The sequence below is a fragment of the Hirundo rustica genome, chromosome 4 (genome assembly GCF_015227805.2).
Source record: "Hirundo rustica isolate bHirRus1 chromosome 4, bHirRus1.pri.v3, whole genome shotgun sequence".
Taxonomy (NCBI): domain Eukaryota; kingdom Metazoa; phylum Chordata; class Aves; order Passeriformes; family Hirundinidae; genus Hirundo; species Hirundo rustica.
The window spans coordinates 14,791,111-14,813,779 of NC_053453.1; the positions used below are offsets into that span (position 1 = coordinate 14,791,111).

A 22,669-nucleotide genomic window follows, 5' to 3' on the forward strand; every position below is an offset into this window, starting at 1 on the left:
AAGTAAATATATTTTATGTTACTGGATGTTTTACTTCTTGCTTCAAACATAGTGTAGTTGACTTGTAATTTTAAGGATTAGAATAGAACTTTCTGTCAAGACCACAATAAACTATTTACTTTTACACAGCATTTATTTTCAGATATTTTTTTTATTTGAAGAGTGTGACATAAAATCTGTCCAACTGTGCTGTCAAGTCACCAGTGGTTTCCAAAATAAGCTCTACCAAAATTTCAGTCAAATAATTGAAGCTATTGGATGGTACACTTTCAAATTTTTATCTGAAACATACCTGTACTTTTAGAAATAAATTTTCTTTTGAAATTTATCTGCTGAGCTAGCGTTGTTAAGAGCTAATATGCTTATCATGGCTAAATTGAAAAAAGTCAACAATTTTAATACCAACAGGTTTTTTGTAAATTTACTTTGAAAGATCTATTATTACTGTTTGGGATAATAATTTCTCTTTTTTTGGTTTGCGTTCCATATTCTGTTCTCATGTTTATGAACCATTTGATAGCAATGCAAGAAATTCCCTTCAGCATCCATGATTTTCAGAACATCATTTACAAAAAAAGTGGAGATAAATGTTGAGGATTGTTATATTGGAAAATGTAATCAGTTGTAAGAGAGGTTTTTTTGCAAACACATCCACCATGTGGGGTTTTTCCACATGAAGTTCCACTGAAGTCAGTAGGGCTGCTTTCATGCTGAAAAGTAGCCTTGAAGGAATGTTTTGACATTCTCACATTCTTGTCTGTTTATAAGTGAGAAAATAAAACCTTATTTTTCTACCTTTGCTTTAAGTTATGAAAAATTGGCAGAAGCAGACTGCCTGTTAAAATTTACCATACAATATCTAATTCATTAGGTAATTTATTCTTTGCTAACATATTCCTTTTACTAAAATCTATCATGTTAAAATCAAGTTCTATTGCATTAAATTAGTGAGTGAGAAACTTGTGTAAAGCGGTTGTTTTCAACCAGTGCTAAAAGTGTACTTGAAATTTTAGGTATGAAACCTGCCTTTGTGTACAGAAGGGCAAAAAATGTATTTTCACCTTCAGTTTTAGTTGATTTTGGGTTAAAATAGTTTAACATCTTCACAAGTATCAGTCTCCATTTGAAAAAACATATTCTACTCATGTTTGAACAGACAAAATCAATTGTCTTGTTCTTTACTTTCAATTACATCAAAATTTCTAATAAACAGTTGTTAGCAATTTTCTTTTTCCTTCTTTTCTGTTGGTTTTGTAAATTCTTTTTGATATCAAGTCATCTCTGTCCCCATTTGCCCTTACTTCTAGTAGTCCTTCAGGCTTCCCTTCTGCTTCTCCACATGGTCACTTTCTTATGTGCTTGCCTGCAGTTTTGTTTTTCTTGTCCTCATCATTTACTCAAGATATTCTTTACTCTGCAAATTTTTAAATTTTCAAGCTAGGCACCAACACCATAATTTTCATTAATAGGAGGTAGAATTCTGGAGAACTTATAGTGGATATAAACCATTGACTGCTATCTCACTACAACATTTAAGGACTATGTGCATAGAGTGCACATCTCAATTTATTATAACTTAAATTCAGGCAGTCAAATTACATACTAGGCAGAAGTGTTTCGGAATATATGGTATTAAACAAAGACTAGTAGTGAAGTAAAAAAATTCATTGCATAAAACTGGAAGATTTGGTAGTCTTTGCCTATATGTAAGTAAATACTTTGGCTACTTTGGGAGTTTTTTATTTCCATTTCTGGACTTTTAAAATCAGATGCGGTGAAACTATTTGCTTAAATTAATTAGGAACAAGATAACCAGCTGTAAGAACAGATCAACCTGTTATATTATATTACTGTGTCTAGTGGGAAAAGGCATAGAAATTTTGGTGTTTTTTTGCAAGGCTATGCTACTGATAGCCTGGTAGAACATTGTTATGATTGTTTGTTCTCAGCTAGAAGGGTGATTTGGTGATTTTAATCTTAGCTAATCACTCAATCACACAGAACTGTGACAAAGGAAGTTGGATAGAAAACAGATTTACTACCTGTAACCTCAATCTGAGTCTAAGTTTACAGCATAGGAGTATTTTCAATTTTTATATTTTGCTGCAAGTGGACACAGAATTTTGTGGTAGACATCCATTTCCTTTTTATTCCTTGTATCTGTATTCGAGCTTTGAGTAGTTACTTAAGCACTTTTCACTGACTGCCTGCTGCATTTATATGATTTGAGAGAATCTGTGTAAATAAAATAATTTTCATTCTTTGCTTCTTAAATATTGCACAGTATATGAAGATCTTAAATGCTGTATCTTTTCCACTTGAGTTTATACCTCTGTAACCTGATTGCTAAAAATGCCAGTAACACCTTTATATTACTTTGTGTTTTGGATCTTTGTCATTTCTGAATGGTAAAATCTGGGGCTGCTGAAATTTCTTACCTTTGCATTTTTACATATAGATATATATGTGTTTACATATATATACACACACACATACTACTTAATTTTTTTTCTGTATTTCCTATATGTATATACTTTACTAGATTTTTGCGTTCTAGGCTTGCATTAATACTTAATACCGCCTTTAATGTGAGATGAGTAATTACATAAAGAATCGTAATTGAGTTCTTCAGACAGTGTTGAAGTGCTCATAGAAGAGATGCGTTATCATATGCCCTGCAAAATTCAGTTGTAGGTGTAGTACACAGAAATCAGACCGCATGTATGTGGTAACCTGCTCTGGAATACAATCTTTTGCCCCTTAACTTCTCCTAAAAAAAAAAAAAAAAAAGGCAATTATAGACTTCTCAACCTGTCTCTTCCCTTTCAAGAGCTGCCTACTGAAATTATTTAATATCTTTTTTAATCTTCTTTTTTCCCTTAATACTGTAGGAAATTACGTCCTAAGGACAGAGCTCGAAAAACATTGTGCTTATGTCTCTGCTTGTTCAACTGGGAAACACACAATTCATGTCTGACTCTCTTTTATTTGCTTTCAGGTAACATTGCTTTCCTTCCTAATTGAAACAGAAGTTTCATTCCTTGACTATATTAAAGGCGGGTATGTGATTAGCAACAAACCTTTCTTTGTGTTTTCACAATTTGTTTATGGCTCTCAGTAGCATCTGTCAGGAGCTGTATTATTTCCTCATTTTAGGGGCTGTACTTTCCTATATAAAGCATGCAAATAGTTACTAAATTATGGAACTTTGCTTATACTGTTGGAATTGGAGTTGATCCTGAACCACTGAGAAAGAGTGACCTCTGATCAGCCAGAGAAAATTTGATTAAACAAAAGGGAATTATGTATATATTATTAAATTATTAAAATGCTGTCTCTTTCTTCTGATTATATGGAGCTTTGGTGTATTTAATACTGGCATTTATTTAGAGCTTTTCCCCTGCAACAGGCATTTTTTCAGTACTAACTAAAAGTTTCAACATGTTCAATTTCTCATTTATTGACATTTTTTCTAAAGAGCAGTAGAGACAGAAGTGTCAAATTTCTTACCCTAGAACATGCCTGGAAACGTGATCAAATCTGAAAAATTCCTGGCTCTTAACATCCCTGCCAGAACACTATACTTCTCTAAAATAAATGGAAATTTATTATGCATTCCTTGCCACTTATTTTTGGATTTTTGGGGCGTAGTCTGAGTATACATTCCATATGTTTTTTAGAGCATTGATTACCTGTGAAGAAACAAGTTGGTTTGTGGGGTTTTTTTGGTTTGTTTTTTTGGTGTTTTTTTTTTTTTTTTTGTTTTGTTTTGTTTTGTTTGTTTGTTTGTTTGTTTTTTTGTTTTTTTGGGTTTTTTTGTTTTTTTAATCTTCGACCAGAGTTCAGTGGAAATGAAACAGAAGTCTGTGCTGTGTTTTTACAGTAGCTATTTACTTTGCCTCTGGTCCCAGCATTGGCAGTCCTGCATTCCTGTTGTGGACTTTGACAGAAGTTGGAAATGGCCATCCATCCATGTTTACCAGAACTTTCTATTGAGTGAAGCCAGTGTATGCACAAATGCATGAAGAAACAGTCTTGCCTCTAGTGCAGCTGTTTCCTTGGAAGTGTGTTGTACAAATATACCATGACCCTCCTATTCCCCATTCATTCCAAATTCATCTCTACAGAAAGGGCAGGTATAAGGAACTGAGGAACTGAGGTTTATGTCTAAATTTGAAAAGAAAGGTGTGTACGGGCTGCTTATATAATCTTTTCAGGGTGGTCTATCACTTCCTCACTGAGATGTTACACTACAAGTTAATAAACTTGATTATCTACATACTTTAGAAAAGTCACATAAATTTTAAATACAATGATGTTGTGTTTTTCTTATTGATATTTTATATATATCTCATTAACTGTAAGTCAAAGAAGACCTGTGATATTAATAAATTCCACTTAAATTTTTTTCTGCTCTTTTTACAAAAAAGTAATATAATTCAGTAGAATGTTCCATGTTTAAAAGTACGAGCAATAATACTTATTTAATTATTTTATATAGAATCTTTTTTAGTGATTCATACAACTATTTTTATATCCATGCCAGTGAAAACTGTAGAAGTACTTGTATAAAATCTTACCTTTCTTTTCGCAACATATGGAGTTACGTAAACATGACAAGGAAGCGCAGAGTCAGAGTTATTTTCTAGGCTTCTCCCTTCTTTTGTTTGTCTCATTTAATATTACTACGCATCAGTTGACAAATATTGGAAGGAAGGGGAAGGAGAAGATTTTGTCATTAATCAGTCTGTTTTCCCATCATGTCCTCCAAAATTGGGTTTTTTAAAGTTCCCTGTTTTATTTCCATTTAGATAAGCAAGAGGTAGAAAGCACTGATTCTCCAATAGGCACAATTGCAGATTTGCTCTTCCATAAAGGGGTGCTTATAAAATACTTCATGTTGAAATCTTTCATTGTAATTCATTTGAGGTGGTCAGAATTAATGCAGATGTCATGAAAATCTTGACATCTTTAACAAATTATGATTACAGTATTGATTTTGTTTATGCTTTGCATCCGTTTAATTGGGGTATCCCATTACCATATCATCTATGACTGTTGTTTTCTTAAAGAACTTTGGAGAATGAAATAGAGGTTTGTCCATAAACTCAGATTTCGTTTTACTCTGTAAGACTGGATATTATAGCAGTATGGCAGAAAAGAGGAGGATGTCTCTTTTGCATCTATTACATCAAATAGTGCCATCCTAATAGCTGACTTTTCCTTACTCCTTGACACTTATTTTGCCACACTGACCTTCCCTCATTTAAAGTAAGTATGTTGTGCTAAAAATAAGGTATATTTGAAAATCGCATTTCTCCTGCTGTATAATGCAGCCCCAGTTAGTAATATATTTTTATGAAAACACCTCAAAATACATGAATAAGTTCAGCAGTGTAAGGGATACAGTCTTGGAAAGGAGTGCAATTGAATTTACAGGAATGACTGTCAAACTTACTTCAGTGTCTACTCTTTTGGTCAGGAAGAAAGACCAGAAGCTACAAAGCTCCAGGACTTAGTGGACAGAAAAGATATTTCTGTGCAGAAGTTTCTAGCTGGTTTGACTTACTGGAAAAAATAGTGAACTAGTTACTTATAAATCAGTGAAATTCAGGAGCTGAATTCTTCTGTAACTGAAATATCTTGTCATCTCTTTGGTCCCAGATCAGTGGAAGATAAGAGGAAATGTTTTCCTCCATCGTGTTAAAAGCCTTACCTTCATTTCATCCAGGTCTTTAGAAATTAACACCCATACTTTTTTTTTTTTTATTTATTTTTTTTTTTTTTTTTTATTCAAAATTATTTGGACCTGTATTTTTAACTGAACTGTATTGAATCAGTGATGGTCTAAAGGGAAATTCAGATCTCCTTTCATGACAGCTGTTTTCATCCAGGCAGTACACTATCCACTGTAATGGGAAGCATATTTGCTCTTCACAGGAGACCTGGCATGAGAAAGTTACAAAGCAAGGGCTGCCATTGCCAGTATTCTGGAAGCTTTGCCATGTGCTTCTTGCATCCTTGGAGACTATCAAGAAGTAATAAAACTTCATCTGCAAAATCTTTTCTATGTTGTTAGAACACTTGGCTCAACAAGCATCTGCCAAGGGGGAATTATAGGTGACACTGAGGGTTTAGATGCCATGGAGAGGATGCAGCCTCTTGGTAGAATTAGTTACTCTGACAGCTCTGTTGCGGAGTTCTGTGCAGTAAGTGGTCCTCAAACCTTCAACTGCTCCCCCCTGCTGATAGACCAGCTGGTTGTCATTCTGAAGCCACAGGGGGAAATCCGTGATTCCTTCCAATGTACTGTTTAAAAAACCCTAATCAAGCCTAGTCAAAAACTACACTCAGGCTTAATTTGTTCCCTTATGTGTATCAGTACTGATGGAACTCATATTAAAAAGATGACAGGTTTCAATTTGCGTTCTCTGTGGCTGTGAGGTGAGGATTCCTGTTCCTTTTAAGATACTTTCTTCATTTCTTGTGTTGTGTAAGAATATAGGGTAAAATCACCTGTCCACTTTCAAGTAGATCATGTATTTCTATTCCAACTAAATTCTGGCAAAGTAGTAGTGATGTATGCAGCACTGAAGCCAATAATGCATGTTGCTCTGTTTGGGTATTCCACCTCAGCTGGGAGAGGACATCTTGCATGGCCAGAGTTAAAATATATCCTAGCAAAAATCAGTATTACTGTTAAAAGGAATTAATAATATTTATGGAAGTTAAGTTCTTAAAGTTAAGTTCTTATTAATGATTGATTTAGGGTTTTTTAATAAACAAAAAGAGTGATGGACTCAAGTAACTGTTTTCACCATGTTAATAAGTTAGTGTTGTGTAGCTCTTATCTTGAACCTTATATAAGAATATTTTTAGGGTTTATTTCCTCTATTAGAAAGTCAGTGGCCTACAGTTTGATGTTACCATCTCTTGTTTATTTTTCTACACAGCAGTACAACTATTAATAAAATTTGTGTTTGCTCTTTCTGCAGAACCCAAATCAATTTCACAGTTGCTATTGATTTCACAGCCTCCAATGGTAAGAATAAAAATAAACATCTTGCGTGTGTTTGTTCAGTTTTAAGTGTACGTAAGTGTGTGTAACAGCATTCACCTGGCACCACCTGGACTCTGGATTCCATTTTGCTGAGCAACAGATGAGAGGCCAGTTCCTGTCTAGGAAAGCAGGACAAACAGAAGAGATAAAAGCTGGAAAAGCTACATATAAAATTTAATAACTAGAAGCAGCTTGCAAATATCTGTGTAGTTTTATTATTAGTATTATTGTTGTTGTTGTTGTTGTTATTGTTTGGTTTTTTTAATAACTGCTGGGAGAAAACTTAGAAGAACCCACTGAGAAGGGCCAAATAGTTGCAGGTAGAGTGAGGCTGAAGTGGGGTGAAGCAGATATAAGTTGTGATCCTCCTCCAAAGCTGCTTTCAGAATGTCGTAATACTTCTGTAAATTTCATCTTAAAAGTGTAAAAATTGCACAAATCTACAAGTTTCTTAATGCCCTTTTAATGCAGAAATATGGCTACTTCTGCTAAAATCTATTTAGAACTACTAAAATACTACTGCTTTTAAAATTTATTCAGAACACTGCATTTTTACCTGATACAACTTCTTATTCTTCAGAGTGCTTCAGTTTTAAAGTAAATCTGATCCCTGCTTCAACAGGTAACCCTTCACAGCCAACTTCACTGCACTACATGAATCCCTATCAGCTGAATGCTTATGGCATGGCACTGAGAGCTGTTGGTGAAATAATTCAGGACTATGATAGTGATAAAATGTTCCCAGCTCTAGGTTTTGGAGCTAGACTTCCTCCAGATGGAAGAGTATCACATGAATTTGCACTGGTAAGTAAATAAATACTTTTTTAAAATTTCTTTCCTACAACAGAATTTTGGGAGTTAAGGTTGTAGTCTTAAGCAGTTACTGGACAAGTAAAGAACAGGGAATGTGCTAAGTCTTCTGTGCTAACTCTAAATAGTTGTTTGACAACTTTTCATCATAGTGAAGTTACTTCACTTGAAGTTGCGGAGAAAAATCTGGAGTCAAGAAGTCCCTGTAGGCCAAAAATTGTAACAAATAAAAGTAATAATCTTTAACCTTAGCTGTAGCAGTTAGAGAAACAGATGCTTTATAGACTTCAGAGTGAAGCTAGTCTCTCTAAAGAATCAAATTAATCATGTTCCAAGATAATATTTCATTATTCTTATTTTGTCTCGTTTTCTGGGATCTCTGTCTTTACAGGCTGCTAGTTCAGAGGCATAGGGATATCTAAGTGGACTAAAATATGAATTGATAAAAACAAATCTGAGATTGGCCCATGGGTCAGTTAAATTGCAAACCCAAAGTCTACCAGGATTTGCCAGAAAGGTGGATCTGGTGTAACTGATGCTTGTGATTAGTGTTGATATTTTATCCACTTGCTTATTTTGAGGGGTTTGTTCTACTCAGATTAGGATAAAGTTGTCAGAATTACAACAAATGTAGGTGTATCAGGGGAGTTCTAATCAGATAGCATCAAAGACATGGCAGAAGATTGGGGACTGTAGATGTGTATTTCTTCTGTCAGCCCATGCTAGAAAAGAGTGCAACATACCTTACCTCAGGAAAGGTTTTCCACATAGATAGTGATTTAAAACAGGTGCAATTGCAAATACTCATTTAAATTGCAGACTTTGGACTTCGTATAGCAAGTTCAAATATATTGATACATCTTTCAGTTTTAAGGATGTTTCTAGAATAAATTCAGTTAAAAGAATCACAATGGCTCATAAATTACAGAAGAAAAAGCACCACATAACATGCATACATACATACATGGATGCATGTATATTTCCTTCCCCCACATATAAACATATATAAACTTACGTAAACATATACAGGTGTCTCCCACATAATGCTAAGCAGTGTTTTCAGCTCTCTTTTTTAATGTTTTAGACATATTCTGCCAAAAATCCCCTTTGATTTTCTAGATTCTCAAGGAAGTATACTTACCTCGGAATGAGGTACTGGCACACTAAGCTAATGATGTGTTGGCATATGAAGGAGAGTAGGATGATTTGAAAGGTTTTGAAGCTTTCATAGATCATTTGCCTGGCCTGACATTGGTCTGGAATTCAGCTTTTATGTTTGTATTGCCATCTGTCAGTAGATATCCTCATTAAAGAATCATTATGGAGATAGGTAGTAAAATGCCTACCCTGAGAATTTACAGTACCAGCCATTTTGTGGGCCCCAAAGAGTAAATTCCTTTCTTCATTTGTTTGTATCAGGTCAAAAATAATTTGTTCAATGGAGAAATGAAATGTTTGTTTACCTTACATACATAAGTGTGTGAACCTGAGGATCTGACGACCATGTCTTTTTTTCCCATTTTTAAAAGAATAAATCTTTGAGCCTGAACTGTGCTCCTAAACATGCCTCCAGTTTTACATCTGACCTCTAATTCATACTTCAAATCCACACAGGGAAATGCCTGTTACTGTTGCATGGTTGAAGGAGTGTTTAATTACACTAAAGGTGGTATTTGTCTAATTTGTCTAGGAGCCAGTCCTAAAGACTCAGACTGCTGAGGCTGGTAGAGCCTCCTTACCTCAGCAGTTAACACTCACAAGCAGACATGGACGTACACTGGGCATTTGTAGTAAAGTCTCTGAATAGATCTTAGAATGCTTAGGTCCTTGCCTTTTAAAAATGTACACTGGGTAGTGCTCATTAATCTACATAATTTTTACTTCATTTTTATAGTGATTAATCATTTCTTGTTTTCATCAGAATGGAAACCCTCAAAATCCATACTGCCATGGAATTGATGGTGTAATGGAGGCATATTACAGGAGTCTAAAATCTGTACAGCTTTATGGACCAACAAACTTTGCTCCTGTAATTAATCACGTAGCCAGGTAAGCATCACAAAAGGTGCTGTGCAGAAACTTCTTCCTGTCAGAACAACTACTACGTATAAAAGGCTGACAGTTACAGAGAAGGGTATTTATTGACAGTTGTTTTGTTTATTCGGTCCCATGATTACCTTGTGACCTTGAGTAGGTTTGAAGACCATGTGCTGGTATTATGCAGAATTTAATTGCTCATTAAAAAGAAATACAGGTGAGCCAGTTGACCAGCCTGTGTCGAAATTTTAGCAGAAATCATAAGGAAAGAAAAATTTTGTCATGTAATGTTCCTTTTTTGTCCTTTAGAGCACAGAATTATTGCTTCACAGAAAATACATGCATCTATCAAAAATTTTAATAAACTCTGAGGTTTTTTTAGGTATATGTAGTTTCTCTAGTCTCTAAATGTCCCAGACGTCAACAAAATCTTCAGGTCTCTCTGTGCCAACAATTCCCAGCTGGTGCTACTTTTAGGGCAGTGATAACAGCTGTCACCATTGGGGAGCCGTGGTGCTGTTATGCAACACCTCATCTAACTCCTCAAAGTAAAAACCTTCCTGTGTTTATAAAAGTTTCTTAAGAAGGATAATGTTGCCTTATTTTGGCAGACAAGATCTTGACTTATAATCTTGAGCTCAGGACCTTGGCAGTATAATACCTCCATGAATTTATGTAGGAAAGTGATATGGCTTAGGTGATTTGCTGAACAGATTTTATTTTATTTATAGACACAAAGAACTGCTGGTTACAAAATAAATAAGTAGGGATGTGTAAATCATTATACTGGTAATGTTTTATTTATGAGCTTGCAAAATAGCTAATTTTTATAGCAAGAGATATTTATATACTATCTGGTTTGCTGTTGTTAGTTCTATAGACCAGCAGAAATAATTTGCGAATTCTGTGGTGCAAAGAATTTTCTGTGCCCCCTACCATGGCTAGATAGCTGATTTCAGCTATTTATCATTAGGGTTAGTTGTTTTGTCTTCAGATCATACCATTAAAATTATGTATATTACATTGCTTGTCATCTGAGAATAGCTGTCTCCTTTAATCTTTCCTTTGACATCATATCTTCAGTAGCAGTTTTCCATATACATGGCACTCAGTGTCTGCATTAGCCACATTATCTGTGAAAACTAACCCAACCATTTTTCTGGCTCTTTCTTTTTCTTCAAAATTGGTCAGCTGAGAATTAGATGCTGAGAACTTGGCAGTTTATCTTAAGCCTGTTGTTCATTGCAAAACCTGAAATTTTTATCCAGTGTTATCAAAGCATTGGCGTCACCCGTTGTTTTTCAGGAATATTTGCCAACTTTTGCAGCATAACAGAAGACTGTCCACTAGTACTACTAGTTCTTCCACTGAACTTTTGCCTAAATATGATTTTATTGCAAACTTTGGGAGCTCCTCCTGGTAGCAAATCATACGGCATTATAATGGGAAAGCTAAGTGTCTTCAGAAGGATTTCTACTGCATGATCATCCCTAGAGCAATCTATGGATCAGTCCAGTTCTCAGTAACACCATTTTCCTTCAAGGTTCAATTTCTTGATGATTTTCATGACTCATAGACATGGTACTGCCCTGCAGTTACTCTTTGAACCTACCTTCAGCCTCAAAGAAATTTCTTCTTTCCATATCCCTCCTACTTAAAAGAATGCCTCTGCTGAAATCTCTTTAAACAATGTCAGATATTACTATCCTTTTGTGATCTTGGTATTCTTTGGAAACTCTTCAGGCAGATAATGATTTTTTTATTCTTTCCCCAGTTAGAGAGCTATTTAAACTACACCAGATTCAACTTAGTGTCATATCTCCCCTCCTCATACAAGATCTTTCTTGCAAAAGGCTTTGGAGCATTTTAGTCTGTGAAAATTTTGAAATAACCATATTTCTGCTCCATTTCTTCAGTGTAGGTAGGTAGACAGTGTTAAGTGCTGAGACAGAATAATGTTTATTTTACTCTCTCATCATACCTCGTCAATGCAATCATCATTGAAAAGTTTGTAAGCATTGTGGAAAAGTGAGATAAAAAAACGCTGCATGGCAGTCAAAATGCCTCCATAGTAGGTCTTGCTAATTCCAGTATTGAACTATCAGTCCTTACTGCCAGCCTGCAAATAGGGGATATCCAACAACTGCTTGTATGGCTTCTTTACCCATCTGTATCCTGAGAAGAGGGTGGAAGATGGTGACATTCTGTAAATTAGTTGTAGCTTTCTCCAAACGCTTAGAAATGTTGTGACTGCAGCATTGTATTTATCAGAATTTGCCTGCCAATGCACTGTGTTATCATCAGAGAATTTTGTAAGCATAAGCAAGCATTTGTGGCCATGACTGAACATACCCTGTTCAGTGAACCAGGCCTTTCACATTCAGTGACCAAAAAAATAGTGAGTTCTTTGACAGTCGTATTATGTATTTGGGCATGTATTCAAAAGTATTCCTGTGGCAGCTAATTTTTTTTCTTTTACTGCTCTCTATATAACTCACTGCATAGGGTTCTACTTTTTGACTTCTTCACAGCACCAAGAGCCTTCATAAAAGTAGGAAATGTAGTGGCTGTGAAGCAGCAAACAGCTGCTTTTTTTTCCCACAAAAAAAAGTTCTGTTCAGGCTGTAGGACTTAGGCTGCTTGGACTCACTCTCTTTCAGGACTTTGCAAACCTTCAAAAGCTGCTTGTTTTCAAAGAGTAGTTGCTTCTTGGGTCCTTTGACTGAGGTGAGAATGGCACTGGGTGTATTTTATTTTACATTCCTACACAGCACAAGGAGGAGATTGAGTCTTCAAGGAAAGGACATCTATGGGTGGTGCAAAGAAATTAATATCTAAGGCAGGGTTGCGGGCTGCATGTTCAGCCATTTTACAAACATTCACATAAATGTGAATTATAAATCTGCAATCATGGTCAACAGTACGTAACCTGGATTTGTAAGACAAAAAGAAAAAAAGAGAGAGAGAGAGAAAAATATGTAACATGTTGATTCCTGTTAAGTTTTATTTGTGCTATAAACCCAACCATTCATGCAAACCCTTGTACCAAGCTATGTACCCCGTAGGTAATACCTATTAAACAGCTGAGGCTTTCTAATGTGTCATGGTTCTGTAAAGCACATTCTGTCCATGCTCCTTTTGGTAGTGGTGCAGTTCCCATTTTTCACTGATGCAACACATGCAGATTTTTAATATTCTATTAGTTATGTTTTTTCATTGTTGTAATTTAGAAGTAGAATATTCAGTTTAATCATGAATATTTTTACTTTTGAAATTCACTGTATTATGGTTATTAGTCCTTGGTAGTAAATTTTTACAAATACAGCTTGTTTCCATATTAATTCCTTTTATAAAGGTTTTGTTTTTACTATTATAATGCTGGTTTTTCTTCCCTTAGATATGCTGCTTCAGTAAAAGATGGCTCCCCGTATTTTGTTCTTCTCATTATTACAGATGGAGTTATATCTGATATGGCCCAGACAAAAGAATCCATAGTGAATGTAAGTTTTACTGAAAGCATTGAAATTATGTTTCTAGAAATTCTCATTTTAGGCAATAAAGTGAATAGATTAATACTTCAGGCACTAGAGTTGTTCCATAAGTACCCATTTCTGCCAAACAGGAAAGGTTTTTTACGCATAAAGATGAAAAGAAAGAAAAAGTTGAACTTGAGCTAATTAGATGGTGTTTTGTGGTAAATTATACTCTTCTCTCTAAGACTGTATATTTGTATGATTTTCCTCATCTACTTCTTGCCTCCTCCTCCTTCCTCGTGCAAATCCCACCATGCAGTTTTGCATAGTGAACTCTTCTTTCTCGTAAATGCAGACAGCTTTGATCCCCACGCTTTTTAAAAACTGTCCCCAGCTTTCTGATCCTGAATAGCAAGCATACCAATCATCTGATTTCCCTCAAAACAGTCCCCTAAAGCTCTGTAAGTTCCTTATTTCTTCGTTCCTGCATTATTTTCAATATTTTTCTCTTCAAAACTGCCATATGTATAGGTAATATTCTACATTATGAGCAGGTTCTATTGTGCTTTTGCCTGTGGGAAATATCAGATGAAAGTACACACAGAAACACTCCTAGACCTGGTTGGAACAGATTTCTACCAATAGTTTTTAACACACCACAGTGGATCTAGTTAACAGCAAAATGGTGAGTTGAAAGCCTACACTGACGTAATTTAGCATCGTGTCCAAGTGAATAGTGTAGAATTAGGTGGCATCATTTTGAAGACCCACTTTCAGTACCTCCTGTAGAGATCTGATACTATTGCAGTTTATGGGGTGCTCATGAAAATACTGCCCCAGTGTTCTGCCTTCCACTGGGGAGCAAGATGCCCTCGAGTCCCAGCCTGCAGCACGTACACAGAATCTCGGTGTAATAATAAGCTTGGAAATTCGTTCTCTAGCCCAGCCTAGAAGTTTGAAACATAATTTCTTTTAGGTGAGCTGCTTTTAGGTGACAAAAAGGCTCAGTGGAGAAAAAAAAAAAGAGCAGCTCTTGATTCTGACTCACCCTTCCATGTGAAGTTTGTGCATGAGAGACCAGCAAGTGCAGTCGGCTGATATCTTGTAAGAATAATTCATTTGCCACTAAGACATACAGAAAAAGCTTGTTTTCAGTGAGAGATCATTTCAAGGAATAATGACTGTTAGTCTGCAACTGTCTGGAAACATAGCAGATGTGTTGTTATCTTGGAATAAGTGGAATATTTGGGAATATTTGCTGTCTTGGTTTTTTATGAAAACGCCTTCATTTTTCTGCATAATTCTGGAAGTGTGAGCACAGTATAACATGACAGAACTAATTAAATGCTATATTAGCATTTCAATATTCAATAGCAGTTTTTTCAGTCTTAATAATATCCATAATACTAAAAAGGGCAATGATGTCCAAGCAACTTGATGTGTACAAAACGCAGAGTATATTTCAATTTTTAAACATTAATTGTGCTTTTTGGCATCTTTCTCATTATAGCATATATGTCAGACACATTTTGTTTTACCAAACTGTTTAAAGGTTATGCTGTCATTCAGGAAATGCCAGCACTTAAGTTTATATGCAAAAGTTTAACTCTTTGTCTTTTGCTGTCCTTGCCACTTGCTGTTTCATATTTCATTGTATCACAGAATTCTGTGTCTGTGTGAGTAGGAATTTCTTTAAAGGATACTTTCTTTACAACCAAAAAATAACATTCTAGAAAACATCTGAAAAACATAAGGTTCTGTTCTAAAAGATCAGAAGGTGTACATCTGATTTTTTTGGCCAGTGTATATTCCTGTTAATGTTTTAAATGACTGTACACATTCTACAGTTTATCAGAATATCTCGTGAAGCAACAGGATTATCAGAATTATCTCAGTAAGTTGTCAACCCTGACATTTGCTGAATATTCTTTGGTTTTAGTTGATACTTTCTTCACCAGAGGCAGATTCACATTATTTCTCTAAACTGATGCTGCTGTCGGGGCAGAAGAGTCCAATATTTACGACAGTGTCTTTGTAATTTTAAAGATTTTACGGAGTTTATTCAGGGAAAGCCAGATACTATCTTTAAAAGAAAAAGATAAAGTAAAATTAAAAATCTTACCAAAGGCCAATTCTGTATCTTGCTTGTCTGTGGCATGAATGATTGACTAAAGTAAAATGTCATTAATGGGATAAATGTAATATACATATTGCTCAAATAGATTATTTATTTTCTTTTAAAGATTGGCATAAGATCAACGCACAAAATAGTGTCCCATAGTTTCAAGCAGCTGTGTAATATCAAGAAACAGCAAAGCACATTTAAATAAATGTCAGACTGTTATTAGGTACATATTTGCAATTACTGTCAGTTTACAAAAGTTTATAAGAGAAATTTGTCCTCTTAGTTGTCATATTAGTATTAAGTGCTAACATACTTTGTTGTCTTTAATTAGCATCCTACATTATTCAAAAACTTGGCAATGAAAAAGTAAAATAATCATTTCTATCTTCATTCAAATTGTTTTGTTCCACTTAGGCAGACAGTTTACACCACTCAATTTTTAGGGGGAAAGAATTGTTCTTTAAAACATAATTTCTATGGTTTTTGTTCACTTTGTTCTCAGATCTCATATTGGCAGAGATTATGTAATGCGTTAAGCCTCTTTTTGTTCTTCTTTTGAAGGCTTCAAAACTTCCAATGTCCATAATTATAGTGGGTGTAGGACCAGCAGAGTTTGATGGTAAGTGTTCTAGTGTTTTTTCTAATTTTTTTTAATATTTGCTTACATTTTAGTAATGTATGGCTTTTCGAACAAATACTGGTTTATAAAAGAACGTTATATGAAGCAAGGAGTGAGTGCTGTTGCCATTTCCAGCTGGATTGATTGATTGGTAGCTCACTGTGATTACAAGCTACATGTGGAGTTGTGTAGCCCCTCAGGCTCTCTGTTCAAGTCAGAACCATATGGGGGCTCAGCATTTACAGTAAAGTAAGTATACTCAGGAAATGTTAAATTTCTTCAACACAAATATTTAGATGCCTTGTGAAGTGTCAGTTTACTGGAAATATTGATCTCACTGCAGTAAAAAAAATCTTGAGAAAAATAAATACATTTGAGGTGATCTGGATTAAGCAGAGTTTCACTTGGTAACAGGAGTGAGCCCTACTGTGCAGCAGCATTGACAGAATATTACAGCAGGAGAGAAATTACCAGGTTATTTACATATTCTTTCTATGATATTCTGGAACACCATTCTCTGTTGGAATAAGTAAGCTGCTTCCATTATTTGTATTAATTTTTTAAGTATGTATCACTGCACTATGAAGTGTAGACATTGTGTGTGTGTGTCTCAAAAGTTCTAAATCCTTTTTTAATTCTAGTACATCTGGTTAGACAAGTATGCCTTCTGTTGCTCATGAAATATACTTAGTACTGCTACCAGATGTTTAGTGTTGACTAATGACTGCATGTTAATTTTTGTACAAATACTCTAAATGTAGGAAAAAAAGAGGGGAAAAAAGACAAAAATATTTTATTTAAAAATTGTTTTATTTTATTGCAAGCATTATTCTTATGTTGTTTGGCAAGTGGTATATTAGTAATAATTTTAAGTATTTTATTCCATGAAGAAATTGTCCAGGTGAACCCTTACACTTCAGATGATTGTATGCCACAATCAGTAAGAAAAGACTGTTTGTATTCATAAATGCATATGATGGAAATTTGTAAACTTCATTTTTACTCCTGAGTATTCCAACATGGTCCTGTGTTATATTCTCTTACCCCTCCATTGCATTTTCCCTTTCTCCCTGTTTGTCTAGTCCTTGGATTTGCCCGGGCTCCCTTTCTCAGTCAGGGCACGTTCTTGGGGTGCCATCCCTCAATCCTGGCGTGTACTGCCTCAGTGAGATTCACCCATTAGGTGTATGCCAAGTCTGTAGTCCCTCAGTGCCCAAGAGGACAGAGAAATTACTTCCATCTGTAGGAATTCCTTCTGGACTAAACAGAGACCCCGTGTCTGTTGGGTCCTGGAGAAGTGTATCTGCAGGAGGGTGATGTTTAGGCACTGTCTGGACGTTCAGGTGCCCCTGAAGCTTCAGTTCTGCTAGAGAGACCAAGCTGCTCCTCTTCAGATCTCCCAGCCCCTGGGGGATACTGGGCGTTGTTAAGAGCCTGAAGCTTGGGTAGATGACACATTTGGCAGAGCTATACTCAGAGGATGAGGATGACTATAACAGGTCACAACAGGAGCATTTTTGCCCAGTATTCTGTATCTGAGACGGCCATGGGTAGTTTTCTAGAGAATGCTAAGAACAGACTAAGCAAATATGATGCTTCCCTAAATACTGGTTTTAGGCTGAAGTTTCCTAGGCAGGATGTGCTTTATGTCTATTTTGAAATTTTTTTTTGTGAAACTCCTTAAAATACTTGTTCAGTCTCCTAGTTTGAACGCATGTACATTTTTGCAACAGCATCATCAAGCAACATACTCTGCAGACCTACTGATTTGTTTCTTGGAACAAATATACTCTGTTTAGCTTGGCTCCTGATAGTGTCATTTATACTTTCTAGTTCTTGCTTCAGAAGAACTAGGTTTTGAAGTGCTGGCTTCAGTGAATTCAGCCCGGTTCTTAAACCCCTGAGAAGCTGAGGCGCAGGGCTTTGGTTTGCAGTGTACACTGAAAGAAGGTTTTTAGAATTGCAGATCCAACATCTGAGCAATAATCTGAGATCCCAAATCCATTTCAACAGTGACAAGAGAGCGGGTACATCTTTCTGCCTAGAATAGCTTCCAGGTATCCTGCTCAGAAGATACAAGAAGAATTGCCCTATAAATTTAATATTTTTTTTTAAGCGCTCCTCATTCCTTAGCATTAGAAGATACTGCTTTTTCACAGTGAATGTGAGTTACTGCCTCTTTGTGCTCTATCCTCTGATATCTTTGGTAACAATAGCTGCTGAATATGAATTCTTCTCCGTCTCTGAAAGTATATATATATATATATTGCCTTACAAAACCAGATATACTTGCTGTTTTGAGAGATGAAAGGATAAAAACTTTGTCATAGTCTGTTCTTTTCTGAAGGTGACAGTAAAGATAAAAATATATATTGTCACCGTGAAAAAGTGCAAAACAGTTACAAAAGATGATGTATTTTCTGATGGAAATGATCTTAACAGAGTTACCTAAAGAAGAATTGTTGGTTTTATTGTTCGAAAGTGTAAGTTGTCTGAACTTTTTCTCAGGAAGATGATTTTGTTGTGTACCTGAACTCATAGTTTGTTTTTTTGTTTGTTTTTTTTTTAAGCTATGGAAGAACTGGATGGGGATGTAGTGAGAATTTCTTCAAGAGGAAGGTTTGCAGAAAGAGACATTGTGCAGGTGGGAGAAAAAAATATTCTTATAGATTTTATTGTTCCTCTTTTTTTTTTTTTCATTCTCATTTCTATCTTCCTACCTTTCATTTTACCTTAGCACTGACATACTTTATCTTGAGGTGTTTATAACAAGCTCAGATATTGACTGTGATAGCTCTAATAGCTCTTTTTATAACGCACAGCAGTGGATCTGTGTGGCTTGTCTCTCTCACGGAGGTCCCTGCTCCGTTCTCGCCCCGGCTAGCTCGAGAGACAAACCGCAGTTGGAAGGAGTTTGCTCAGGGTTCCAAAAGCCAGGAGCAGCTGAGAACCTTTCCCTTAGCACGAGAGAGCGAGAGCCCATCGATGGCAAAGGAAGGAGGTCTTCACTTGATCCAGGGAGAAACCAGGGCTTTATTCAGTCTTTGTTCTGTGGTGCTGCCCCAGCCCGGGTCAGGAGCCCCGAATCCAAACCCCGAATCAAGAGACCTGACCTCGTGTGGCTTCGGCTGATATCCAGGGAAGGAGCTCTGGGAGGGGACAAGCCAAAACCCAGTGAGGGATAAGGTGGGAGTGGAACAGGGTTGGAGGGACATTCAAGGAAGGGGACTGGGAGGAATGTGGGAGAATGGGCTGGGGGAAGGGCAGGGACAAACTTCGGGATTTTACTTTTTCCAGGAGAACAGGGGAGTACAGAACAAACCATTATAAAACCCAATATAAAAATGAAATACAATATGAAACCGAATAACACACAGCAACAGATCTGCATTTGTTAGGAAATGACCCGTAACTGACAGGACACTGGAGAAAGATTAGCTATTGCAAATTAGGAGAAATATGATGTTTCTAGAAAAAATGGTATCTGTCTAAAAGTAAATCTGAAATGGAGGCCATATTTTTCTGGTAGTGGCTGAATATGTTTATAAAATACAGTATTTAAGTTGCAGGGGACCTACAACACACATCTAGTGCAACTGCTTGGCCAGTTTAGTACAGGGTTGACTAAAAGTTAGAGCCTATTAATAAGGGCATTGTCCAAATCCCTCTAAAACACTGACAGGCATCCTTAGATTCAAACCTCACCTTAGATCTGCCATTTCTTCTTCTTCCCTTATTCCTCCTATTTGTCAAACTTCATAGTGTTCACTTATTTTTCCTCTCACTTATTTTCACTTATTTCTCTTCCACACAGGTTGAATTTTTATATATATTGTTTTTAGTAGAATATGTGGAGAGGGAGAATAACTGAGCCATGTCAGTAGCTCATACTGCATGATAATTAAGGTCAGATAGCAGCTGGTGAACTTTGGGATGTGCTTATTTGTTTCCACTTATGTCTGCAGGAACTGAAACTTTTCAAAATGTTTAATGTTAGAAATATTGATATGTGAATGTTTAAGGATTGATTGATAGCTCCTGGTGGATGTAATATTTCAATCCAAGGATGTATTCAAAATGTGTATTTGACGCCTGATTTTATAGTTTAGTTTTATTAGAATGCAAATAAAGCTACATAAATATATGGAAATGAAAATGAACAGATTTTTTTTCAGTCTTCTTCAGTCTTCTTGCCCACTACATTAAAATTCCCTCCCTTTTTTTTTTTTTTTTTAAATTGGGATCAGAAATTAGCCTAAGATGACACAAGTTAAATTACCCTTATACTCTTTATGGATATACATTAAAGAAAGCCATGGATTTCTAAAATCTGATGGTTGAGAAAGATACTTTTTTCATTTTTGCAACATACAGAGGTAACAACTGATGTGAAAGTGAGATACAGAAACTCTTAAGAAGAGTAAAACATGCTGGCTTCTTTGCTTATTGTTGTCAGAAAGTTTTAAAGGTACGGATGATTTAAGACACCTGAACAGGAGATCAGAAATTGTTTTTCATTTTGTCAAAGCCTTTTTAGCGTTCCTTGGTGTCCATATTGGGCTGGAGAGGGGCTGTCTGTAATCTGTTGTTCTGTAAATGTCAGAGCAGTGTGTGGAGTGGACCCCAAGCTTGTACTTCTGCAACGTACAGATGTGTACTGTGTGCAATGTCAGATTTTTAAAAACTAATTCAGGTATCTCTGGCATGCATTACACTTATGTTTCAATGCATTTGAATATAAGCAACATAATGTCTCTAATAACAGCAGCCCAAAAAACTTCAAAGAGCATAAATGGGTAGAGTTCTAACAGAATTATAAACAAGATTTGTGAAAATGCTTTCTTTGGAATTCACTGCATATCAGAACTGTATTAAACCATTTACTTATTATTAATATATTTTAATCAGAATGTTGTCCCATGCCATACTGAATTACCTGAAGACAGTATTATTTTGTGCTCTTTTTCTGTCTAAATAGTATCAAATATTGACTTTATAGACTAACTAACTAAATAAAAAGGGATTCTGTCAAACCCTCTAAGTTTGGTTTGACCTTTATTTTGTATCTAGCAGGCTAAAACTGATTTGCCTTTATAAAACTAACTACTCAAATATAAAAAGGTGTGGTTTTTTTTTTTTTTTGTTAAAATTAACTAGTGAAATTACCTATTCATTCTAACAGTATTGTGAAATATTTTGATTAAATTACTACACGAAAAGTTGTCTGTTAACAGTGAGTCACCATATATATTATATTTACTACTGACTGCAACTCATGTAAAGGCATATTCTTCACTATTTCCTCCTCACTAGTAGGTATACATATTGCATACTCTGTATTACATGTGTACAAATTCTTCCTCAGTTTTGTTTAATTTCTGCTCTTTTCTTATCCTTTTATTGTTTAAGACATTTTAGGAGAATATTTACATGTAGTGGTGCACTTGTTTCTCCTGAGAATTTTGCATATTAGCCTTTTTAATGAAACTCTTCAATTATAGAAAAAGCACTTGATGTTCCATCAGGTTCCCTTTGGTTTCTCTTATAGCTTTCATTCTATTCCTCTGCCATCTCCATGTTAGCTGTCCTTGTACATCTCTAGGTTTGCTTACCTGTCCATAGTTCCTCCAGCTCCTCTGACATCTCTGCAGTGTGAGGAGAGGTGAAAAAGAGCTAAAAAAGGCCATCTGTGTTGTATAATTGCATTTCAACAGTGACAGTGTTGAAATAGCCCCACTTTGCTACAGAACAGTGGTCTGAGATTTCATGTCTGCAGACTAATGGATGAGGTGATCTCTTAGGATGGTACATGTTCTTTAATTCAGACTGCCTGTACTGTTTACACAGGGAAAAAAAATCGAGGAGCCTGGATTGTTTATTTTTTGTATTTCAGTAGCACAAGATTCTCATTAGGTATTACAAAATCCAAGCCAGGACTGGGCAGGTAGTTGGTTTAGGTGTTGAACATCTGGATATCACATAACAAGTTATTTTATGATCCAATCATTTTTGCTTAGCTTCCTTATGCGTTTGTTAGTATCATATTTAAAGAGTTCAGGTGATTCATAGTTCTACTAGGTATAATGCAAAATGGTCAAAAATTTAAAGTCATCCTTTCTGTTTTGTTCACTTCAACGGTCATAAAAAATCTGTTCACCAGTAGAGTGGAGGTAGTCTGGTGGGCGGCCCCAGGAGCAGGGAATGAAGATACGAATGGCTTTCCGAGACAAAATTACATTCTTGCATGGAAACGATTGAGAGATAACCCAAATATATCAGTGAAGAATGTCATCAGAGATCTGAGTTAGCCATGGCTCCTGTGAAGGGGTCACCAAGTGAAAGCATTACACTATTTCTGTTAGAAGGCAGATCTATAAAAATTGAGATACAATTTGATTGTGTATTTATATAAAATGCAAAGTATGTATATGTACATTAAAACTGTGTAAGGTAACATATATAGGTATTCTTAATTCCCTAGGTTAAGCTTTCTTATTTTTATGTTGTAAGATATATTCTGGGTCTGCATAATGGCCTGAGTGAAG

The 22,669-nt window shown here is 35.7% G+C and overlaps 1 protein-coding gene across 2 annotated transcripts in view; it reads left to right on the forward strand.

Moving 5' to 3' along the window:
* CPNE8 (copine 8) overlaps positions 1-22,669 on the forward strand; it is a 73,165-nt gene that overhangs the window by 48,512 nt on the left and 1,984 nt on the right. For both annotated transcript variants that reach the window (XM_040062979.2, XM_040062980.2), the window contains 7 exons: positions 2,999-3,060; positions 6,996-7,042; positions 7,683-7,864; positions 9,792-9,919; positions 13,305-13,407; positions 16,067-16,124; positions 18,695-18,768. In XM_040062979.2, the coding sequence (XP_039918913.1) occupies positions 2,999-3,060; positions 6,996-7,042; positions 7,683-7,864; positions 9,792-9,919; positions 13,305-13,407; positions 16,067-16,124; positions 18,695-18,768 (654 nt within the window). The remainder of the gene's footprint in view (positions 1-2,998; positions 3,061-6,995; positions 7,043-7,682; positions 7,865-9,791; positions 9,920-13,304; positions 13,408-16,066; positions 16,125-18,694; positions 18,769-22,669) is intronic.